The following is a 9949-nucleotide window of genomic DNA, read 5'->3' as shown; positions in this document are numbered from 1 at the left end:
CAAAGTTCTAGCTTTATACCAGGGGGATGCCTCACTGCATCTGTCCCCTCAGCTTGGCTACTCCTGAGAAAGAACATACAGCTCAAGGCACAGCTTTCGACTATCCCTTGTTGATCCCTTTTCTGTGCCCATAGCATGTAAATTCTCTGGTTACCCATTTCAGTTTGCCATCTGCTTCCTGCCAAAACCATGGTTGATATAGACCTTTATGAAGAGACTATTTACATAAGTGGGCAGGGTTAAGGAAAAGGCATCCAGATTTTAGCACAGAAAGAACCTATCATTGTCCTTAGGCCTAAGGGGCAGGGGAAGAAAAACCTGTTGCAATAGCCTGGTTGAGAGCTGGAACCATGGAGGAGAGGACACTCAATCGAAGCTCCATCATGGAAAGACCCAGCCAGTGTCAGACGGGCAAGAATAGGAACAAGTACTTCAGTCTCAATCTTCTCTCTCTCTCTCTCTCTCTCTCTCTCTCTCTCTCTCTCTCTCTCTCTCTCTCTCCTCCTCTCCTTCTTTCTTTTCTCTCTCTCCCCCCCCCTTCTCCTGTTTCCCTCCCTCCCGCTCCCTCTGTGTGTGTGTCTGTTTCCTCCCTCCAATCTCCCATTGGCTAAACTCAATCTGATTCCAAACCCAACCAGCACTCAGGGAATCAAGTCCATAGAGGTCAGCCTTCTGGGGTACAGGGCTAATGAAGGGCTGATTTAGAGAGCCAAAGAGAAAATAACTAGTCAGCCACACTTCACTCTCAAGAACACTTGAAGAAGAGAGGATATAGCTTTTAAATTTTATTACAAAGACTATATGTTATTTTGATAATAAGATTTTTTAAAATAGGGCAGAGAGCCCCAACACACCACCTTGCACGTGGAAAACACATAACCCGCACTGGCACAGTTTGATGGGTTTTGGAGGGCCAACCTGAGAACCTCAGAGCACACCCCATTGTTAGCAAACATGGGTTGATGCTGAGGTTCTAGAATTCCCAGAAGCAGTGACTCAGCACTGGGAGCTTCTGCTCACAGTTTCTCTTCACAGCTCTTGGGTGCCCTCCACCAGGGTTCCCTCTTTCCCAAAATCCAGATGAAGTTTCTCTTGCTAGTGAGTCTTTATCTGCTTGGATCTGCCAGAGGTGAGTCCTCTACCTTAGCTCTGGGTAGATGAGTAAGAGGCCACTTTAGATGTTTTAGCCCTTGAAGAAGAAAGATCGGTATCTTAGTTACCGCAATCAGTCTGACTCATATTCAGGAAGAGCTAAACAACGTCAACTCTGAGCCAGTTGATTCCTTCTGGTTATGGCTTTACTGTCAGAGGAGCCCACTGGCGTGGCCCAGGCCTGTTCCTACTTCGTTCGTCCACTCAATACTTGTACCTGATGCTCTGTGAGATGAGAATATACACTGAGTGGCCAGATTATTATGATCTCTGAACACATAATAATCTGGCCACTCAGTGTATATCCTATATAATAAAAGGCTAATATGCAAATTGTCCCCTCGATCAGGAATTCGACCAGCAGGCAGGCCAGCCAACTGCCCATGTCCCCTCCCCCTGGCCAGGCTGGCTGGACCCCACCCATGTACGAATTCATGCACCGAGCCTCTAATATATACACTGAGTGGCCAGATTATTACGGGTTCAGAGATCATCATAATCTGGCCACTCAGTGTAGGTCTAGGGTTCTATGGAAGTCTAATGAAGGCTTGTTCCAGTGAACTGAATGCAAGAGAGCCTTGTGCAGTTAATGTGGGAAGGAAAGCTACAAGGAGACAGAATGTAAAGTCCCAGAAAGCCATGTCAGGACACAGCAGGGCTGGGGCCAGAGTTTACTGGCACACCTCTCTTTCCTGGCTTCCAGGAGTCTGTATTTCCTCTTTAGGACCCACATTCATGGTGGGCTGTGTTCCCTCCTTCTTCCTCCAGGAGAAGAGAGAGGCCATGAATTCTGAGCTGTTCGTTAAATGACTAAGTGTTTTCCTGTAACATCAGTTCTCAGACATTTTGTTTTTGGCTTTTTTAGATTTTTCAAAGGTTGACTCAGAAACATAGACACATAGCTACCAGGTGGTAATATATGTCAGCTGCATGGTAAAGCAGTGACTCAGAAACTATAAGGATGACTCAGAAATCAGTGTACTTTTTCAAGTTTCCTTTCTATAGTAGAAATATCTCTTTGTTAAAGCTTCTGTTGACTATTGAAGAACCAGTCAGGCAAACAATTCTGTAACAATTTTTAAAAATAAAAACCTCTTAAAAGCCTTACTAAGTCTTACCTTTCCTCCTTTATCCACATATTATGAGCTTAGTTTTTCCAGAAAGTCCTTGATTTTAAGGACTGCAAATCACCCAGAAGGAATGAAGGAGTCAGAACTCTTACAGAGCTAGAGGACTTTGGGGCCTTAGGCTACCTGTCTAAAAGATCTTGTAATTCCTCTCAGCTTTTGGCTGGTTAATAACTCAGTCATTGTAGTTTGCTCTCCCTCCTCTAGTATTACTCTTTGATTTGACTGTACTCAGTCAAATCAAAGAGTAATACTCAAATTCTATTTGGTGCTTCACTTGATAAAATGAAAGTCATAATTAAGGAATATCTGTCTACAGTCACTGAGGAAATGGACTAAAGGCAGAAGAGACTGGTCAGAAGAGAATGCCCAGCTAAGAGTTCTGTAATTCCCAGTGTAAGAGGAGGAGAGGAAACTAAAATTAAGTGAGCACTTTAGCAATGGGCTAGGCACTTCACAATTTATCTTATTGACTACTCATGACAACTCCATGAAGCGGGTGTAAATGTTATGTCACAAGGAATCTCAGTTCAGATATATAAGCAAAGGATGTTTTTATCTTAAGATTGATAGCAACTTTGCTTTGAGCCTTCAACCCACATAGATAGGGAACTGAGTGCAGGAAAGAAGTTGAAATTGCCAAATAAAGGAATCTTAATTCCATCTGGTAATTTTTGTGTTCAGTAGACATTTATTTTTTTTTTAATATATTTTATTGATTTTTTACAGAGAGGAAGGGAGAGGGAGAGAGAGTTAGAAACATCGATGAGAGAGAAACATCGATCAGCCGCCTCCTGCCCACCCCCTACTGGGGATGTGCCCGCAACCAAGGTACATGCCCTTGACCGGAATCGAACCTGGGACCCTTGAGTCTGCAGACCGATGCTCTATCCACTGAGCCAAACCGGTTAGGGCAGTAGACATTTATTTTTTAATTAAATTTATCAAGGTGACATTGGTTAATAGGATCATATAGGTTTCAAGTGTGTATTTCTATGATACCGAGGTCTATATATTGCACTGTGTGCCCACCAATCAAAGTCAAATCATTTTCCATCACCATATATTAGGCCCTCTTCCGCCCCCCACCCCCTTCCCTCTGGCAGCCACCACACTGTTGTTTGTGTCCACAAGTTTCAGTTTTATATCTCACATATGAGTGAAATCAGATGGTTCTTCACTTTTTTTCTGACTGACTTATTTCACTAGCTTAATATTCTCAAGGTCCATCCATCCATGTTGTCTCAAATGGCAGTCTTTCGTCTTTTCTTATGGCTGAGTAGTATTCCGTTGTGTATAATTAGCTGGCTTCCTCCAGCATATGTAATATCTTCAGTTGCCTGGTACAGGCCCACAGGAAGCCTGGGGGCCTTCCTCCATAGGAAAGTAGTCTTTACCCCAGACACGCATTCTCTCCTCGTCATCATCATCTTTTTTCTGTTCCTTCTCCATCCCAGGAGCACCAAGTCAGCTGGATGAGCCTCCTGGCTCTTTGAATCATCAAGCTTCCGTTCAGCAATTTTCAGGTGAGCCCTTTTCACTTGCAACCCCTTCCGACCGCGAGGCTTTATTTGAGACTTCTTCAGGCAGGGACGCTTTAAGCAAGCAGGCTGCATTCGAGCACGCTTTAGTTGGACGCGCTTCCGGTGAGCACATTTCAGGTAAGCACACTTCCGGTGAGCCTGGTTTGGGTGAGCACGCTGCTGTGAGGGCGCATGCTGCAGGTGCACACGCTTCCGGTGAACCACCTCCAGGTGTGCAGGCTCCAGCTGAACAGACTTCAGGTGAACAGGCTCCGGCTGAACAGGCTGTGCCTGAACAAGCTGCCGGTGAACAAGCTGTGGCTGAACAGGCCGCCACTGGACAGCCTTCGGGGGAACAGGCTTCGGGGGAACAGCCTTCAGGCAGTCCAGCGGCAACCAGTGCAGGTGAGCCACATCTGATGGGTGCCAGGCCTTGCCTTCGGGTGGGAAGTAGGCAACACATGGAGGAACCCAAGAGTGTAGAAGATGCAAACCATTCTCCCAAAGACTCTACAGGCGAAACCATTAGGAAGATCCTCTTTTAAGAAAAATAACACAAATGCAAGATGCCAGCAGTCCCTCTGACCTCACTTTACATAAGAATTTATGAATGCAAATGTTCACAGCTCCCATGGAAGGGGCTTCTGGAAGACTAATCTTCAAGAGCTTCATGCTAAACCTGCCTCTTAACAAACTGTTAGAGTGCTATGCAAACCCTGTAAAGAGCTATCTAGCCCAACCAGCATGTCTCAGTGGTTGAGCATCGACCTATGAAACAAGAGGTTACGGTTCGATTCCCACTTGGGGCACATGCCATGGTTGCAGGCTTGGTCCCCCGTTGGGGGGGAGGGAAGGAGGGGAGGAGGTTGCAGGAGGCAGCCAATCAATGATTCTCTCTCTCATCATTGATGTTTCTATCTCTCACTCTCCCTCTCCCTTCCTCACTGAAATCAATAAAAAATATTTTTTTAAAAAAGAGAGAGAAATATCTAGCTTCCAAGCTGGTGGCTTTGGTGTGTTTTTTTGTTTATTTGAACATGAAAAGTAAAGCATGAAGACATTCTGTTAGATCCAGAAATAAGTTCCCAGGACATTGGCAATTCTTTGGCTCTTACTAAAAATCGGTTGTTCGAGGAATTGAAAACTAGATCCAAGATTTGAGGCCTTAAGTTGTTACCAGACATAAATACTTCATATTTCACCCCATCACGTAAGTAGTAGTATCCCAAATTTTCAGTTGAGAGAAGTGAGACTAACATCACATGGTTAAAAAATAGCAAACCTTGGATTCAAACTGAGGTCTGACTCCAAAGCCCTATTTTTTTCACTTCTTGTGCGTCCTTAATTAGGGAATTGGCAGTGGAGAGAGAACAAAAGGCAACATAGAAGCTTTTCAAAGAGAATGCCCTTTGTGACAAACTGACCTTCTCATAAAGGTCGATTGGAAAATGGAGAACGGTACAGACTCTCTATAGGGTTAGCAAAATTAGAGCATTCTAACATAGCTTATTAGTCAAATTTTACTCCAAGTGTTTGTGCCTGTGGGTAAGAGAGTATGGAGGAGAGTGTTAAAGGGAGTCAGACATGTAATAAGTTCTTCTTGGCTCCTATTGTTAGACATGGCAGACCTTAAGGACATCTAATCATTATGTCCAGGAAGTCAATGGGGATATGAATTGAAGTAAAAGTCAGTATCAGAGAGATAAATTTGGGATTCATCAGCAATGAACATCATAGATGAAGCAGGAAGAATGAAGGAATTTCACTGGTAGAGAAGAAAGAATATGCTCTATCAGACACAGGGCCCTCAGATCCCCAACAAGAACCAAGAAATGAAATGTGTTGTATCTAGGCTACAAGTTGCCCATCGCCCATCCCCAGAGGTGTGACTCAAGGCTACACAAGAGAATTTCATCAGGCTTATCTTAAATTTTCAGGCCCAGGGATAAACTGCCACACATGCTCTTATATGAATAGTGAAGGAAAATGTCTTCATGGAGAGGGATCCTGCACCATTCAGAATTCCCAGCAGTGCATGTTAAAGAAGATCTTTGAAGGTATAGTGGGGACTTCATAAGGCAATCTTCATAAGCAAACACATCGACCAACTTGAGTATTTATGGGGAGTAGTTGGGTGGCGGGAGGGGACAGGGGCTTGAGAAGGAAACAAGCTGTGCTTCCCAGAAACTTGGAAATTCAATAAAACCTTATCCTTTCAAGTATTAAGAGTAGAATTCCAGTTACTGTTGGAGAGATAGAGTCTCTTCCCAGTAGGTCTTAACAGGAGGCAGGAAGAATGACTGTCTCTTCTCATTAAAGAAATATGAGTTGCCCCTTGAGCCACTGACTGTAAGCTCAGGACTGTGTCTATCTTGTTCATGGCTATATATTCCTAGCACTTAGCACAATGTCCAGCACATGGTAGGTATTTAGTAAATACTGAGTAAATGAGTAAACAATTGTCTACCAGTCTGTGCCCATAGGTTGCCAGAATGGTCAGAGTATAGAGCCACACCTCTCTACCCTTCCACTCATCCTCATCCCCAAAATAAGGGATCGTGGTTACTTCCATCCTGTAAACCACATTGCCTGACTTCCCTTGTAGTTTGTCTGGTCCCTCAATAGAGGGAGTGGGCAAAAGATGGAGGAGAGGGCCTAGAAGAGGCAAATGGAAAGGGAGGTCTCACTCGTGCCAGCATGAGGACACTGGGGACCACGGGCTGGGATGAGGGCTTAGTTTGCCTCCTGCTCACTACAGTCTGTTTCTGCTTCTTTCAGGTGGAAAACTTGAATTCATGGTTCAGGGATGTGAGAATATGTGCCCATCGATGAGCCTCTTCTCCCATGGAACCAGGATGCAACTTATCTGCTGTCGGGATGCATCTTTCTGCAACAAGACCTAGAAGCTGGTGCTCTTCCTTGCTTCTGGCTCTGACTCAGGCAGCAAAAATCCTCCACCAACCTATGGGGCTCAATCTATATTTGGTTTCCCTTCCAGTCAACAGCTAGTCACATGTGCCTCTGCCTGAGTGTCAGACTAGATGCTCAACATCCATGCCTCTCCTACCCACTCCTCTCTGTCCTCTGTTTTCTCTGTTCCCCAAATCCATCTCTCAACATTCTTTTGTTTTTCAATAAATCCTGCATGGTTAAAGAATATAGACTCCAGACAGGTTTCTTTTCAGTCAGTTGCAGGGTCAGCCTAAGTGTCCTTCACTTCACACATTGAAACAGATGCATTTTCAAACCAGATCCTCCAGGACAGAGACCACAAAGAGGAATGCAAAGTAGGTACTAACGTTTTACAAACTTAAACAGAGAGAGGGTCCTTCTCTGACTCCCTATAGCAGTGGTTCTCAACGTTTCTAATGCCACGACCCTATAATACAGTTCCTCATGTTGTGGTGACCCCCAACCATAAAATTATTTTCGTTGCTACTTCATAACTGTAATTTTGCTACTGTTAATGAAACGTAATGTAAATAATCTGTGTTTTCCGATGGTCTTAGGCGACCCTGCTAGTGGTTCTCAAGCTGTGGGTCGCGACCCATAGGTTGAGAACAGCTGCTGTAGAGCCTAAGACCATCGGAAAACACAACACGAACTGCTGCTGTAGAACCTAAGACATCGGAAAACCGCTGCTGTAGAGCCTAAGACCATCGGAAAACACAACATGAGGAACTGTATTAAAGGGTCGCGGCATTAGAAAGGTTGAGAACCACTGCCCTATAGGAACCCCATCCCCATCTGCTTATCATGGTGTCCAAAATTCACCCCTTCTTTGACAGTTTTTAGTCTTCAAGAGTCTACTCTTAACATAATCATAATAAAATTACTCCTTTTTATCTATTGCTGTATAAATATATACCAGGTCATAATGCTTAAACCTTTCCTCATACACGATGTTACTGGACTGTCTCAGCCATAGAGGGGCAAGGGGGAATGCTGTCATAGCCCCTCTCGCCTTGTATCAGTGTTATATTCTGCTTCTGCTGTGAAGTTACAGAAAGGGGGCTAGGATCCAAGGAGTGTAGGCAACCCACAGAAGCTGGAAAAGGCAAAGAAATGGCTCCACAGAGGACCACAGGCTGGCTAATACTTTTATCTCAACCCACTGAGTCATGTGTCACACACTTGTGACTTAACAAAAGTGTAAGGTAATACGTTTATGTTGTTTTAAGCCCATGCATGGCAATTTGTTACAGCAGCAATAAGCAACAAATACAAACAACTGGACAGAAAACTAGCCAAGATATAGAACTCAAAATACCATAAACCAAAAGGATCTAATCAACATTTATACACCCTACCCCATTACAGTTTATACATTCTTCTCAAGTGCCCATGAAAAATACAAGAAAACAGATCATATAGTGGGCCATAGAACACACTTAAACATTAAGAGGATTGAAATCATATAGATGACTTAGAAATTAAGGAACATATTTCTAAATATGTTCACAGGTCAAAGAGGAAGCATCAAAGGAAATAAAAAACATACTTTTGCCCTAACTGGTTTGGCTCAGTGGATAGAGCGTCGGCCTGCGGACTGAAGGGTCCCAGGTTCGATTCCGGTCAAGGGCATGTACCTTGGTTGCGGACACATCCCCAGTGGAGGGTGTGCAGGAGGCAGCTGATCGATGATACTCTCTCGATGTTTCTAACTCTCTATCCCTCTCCCTTCCTCTCTGTAAAAAATCAATAAAATATATTTTTTAAAAAATTTAAAAATATATATACTTTTGAAAAGGAAAATACAACATAACATTTGCAGAACACAGCTAATGCAGTGCTGAGGGGGAAATTTATAGCAATAAATGCACACTTTAGAAAAGAAAAAAAAAAGGCTCAAATCAATTGAGTTCCCATCTTCAAGAACCTTGAAAATGAAAAGCAAAATAAACCCAATGTAAGCAGAAGTAATGAAGGTAAAAGCAGAAATCAATAATACTGAAAACAGAAAAATAGAGAAAAATCAATAAAAGAAAGAACTGGTTGTTTGAAAAGATCAATTAAACCTCTAGCAAAACTGACAAAGAAAAAAAAAAGATAAGAGAGACCCTGAAGACTTCAAAATGATACTAAGGGAATACTACAAACAACTCTACACACATAAATTTGACAACTTAGTTAAAGAAACCGATTCTTTGAAAAATACAAATTACCACAACTTGCTCATTATGTAATGAGTATTTTAAATAGTTTTATAATTATTAAGAATATTGAATTTATAATCTAGAAGTTCCCCAAAAGAAATCTCCAGGCTGTGATGTTTTCACTTGAGAATTCTATCAAACGTTTAAAGAAAAATTAACACCAATTCTACACAATCTCTTCCAGAAAACACAGGGGGAGAGAACACTTACCAACTCATTTTAAGAAACTAATGTTACCCTGATACCAAAACCAGACAAAGATAGTACACACACAAAAACAGAAACAAAACCTATAGACCAATATCTCTCATGAATATAGACCAAAAAAAATCCTGAATAAATATTATCAAATGGAATTAAGTATGATGTAGAAAGAATTATACACCATGAGGCTTATTTGTGGGTGCAAAGCTGGCTCAATATTTGAAAATCAATGTAATCCATAATAGCGGGCTAAAAAAGAAAAATAAGTTTATCATATCAACTCATACAGAAAAACACATTTACAAGAATTCAACAAATTATTCACATTAAACTCTCAGAAAAACTGAAACAGACAAGAGTTTCCTCAACTTAAAAACACACGCTACAGATAACGTTATCCATAATGATTTCTCTGTAAGCCTGGGAACAATCTTATTCAACATAAGTTCCAGGCAGTGCAGTAAGGAAAGAAAAGGAAGCAAGAGGCATAAAGAACAGAAAGAAAGAAATGAAACTGTCCGTCCCTATTAGCAGATGACATGATGCTCCATGTAGAAAATTTGAAGAAATCCAGAAAAACACTCCTACAAGTAATTAGTGGTCCAGCAAGGTCGGAGAATACAGTATTAATGTACAAAAATCAATTGTACTTCTATATACTAGCAATGAACACTTAAACACCCAAACTAAAATTACAGTGTCATTCCCAATGGCTTACTACAAGAGAACTATCTATATATATAAAAAGCCAGCAACCGAATGCCGTAACAACCGGAACGACCGGTCG

The 9949-nt window shown here is 42.3% G+C and overlaps 1 protein-coding gene across 1 annotated transcript; it reads left to right on the top strand.

The window, feature by feature from the left end:
- Positions 1-1080: 1080 nt before the first annotated feature.
- Positions 1081-6705, top strand: ACRV1 (acrosomal vesicle protein 1; the record flags this gene model as incomplete). Its single annotated transcript, XM_080649709.1, has 4 exons — positions 1081-1129; positions 3737-4207; positions 5740-5859; positions 6581-6705. 4 exons carry the CDS (start codon positions 1081-1083, stop codon positions 6703-6705), a joined length of 765 nt encoding a protein of 254 aa, XP_080505835.1.
- Between the last annotated feature and the right edge of the window lie 3244 nt (positions 6706-9949).

The sequence above is a fragment of the Plecotus auritus genome (assembly GCF_963455305.1).
Source record: "Plecotus auritus genome assembly, chromosome: 13".
Lineage (NCBI taxonomy): Eukaryota > Metazoa > Chordata > Mammalia > Chiroptera > Vespertilionidae > Plecotus > Plecotus auritus.
Note: the sequence above shows the minus strand (reverse complement) of the source record. Positions and strands in the feature narration are given on the sequence as shown.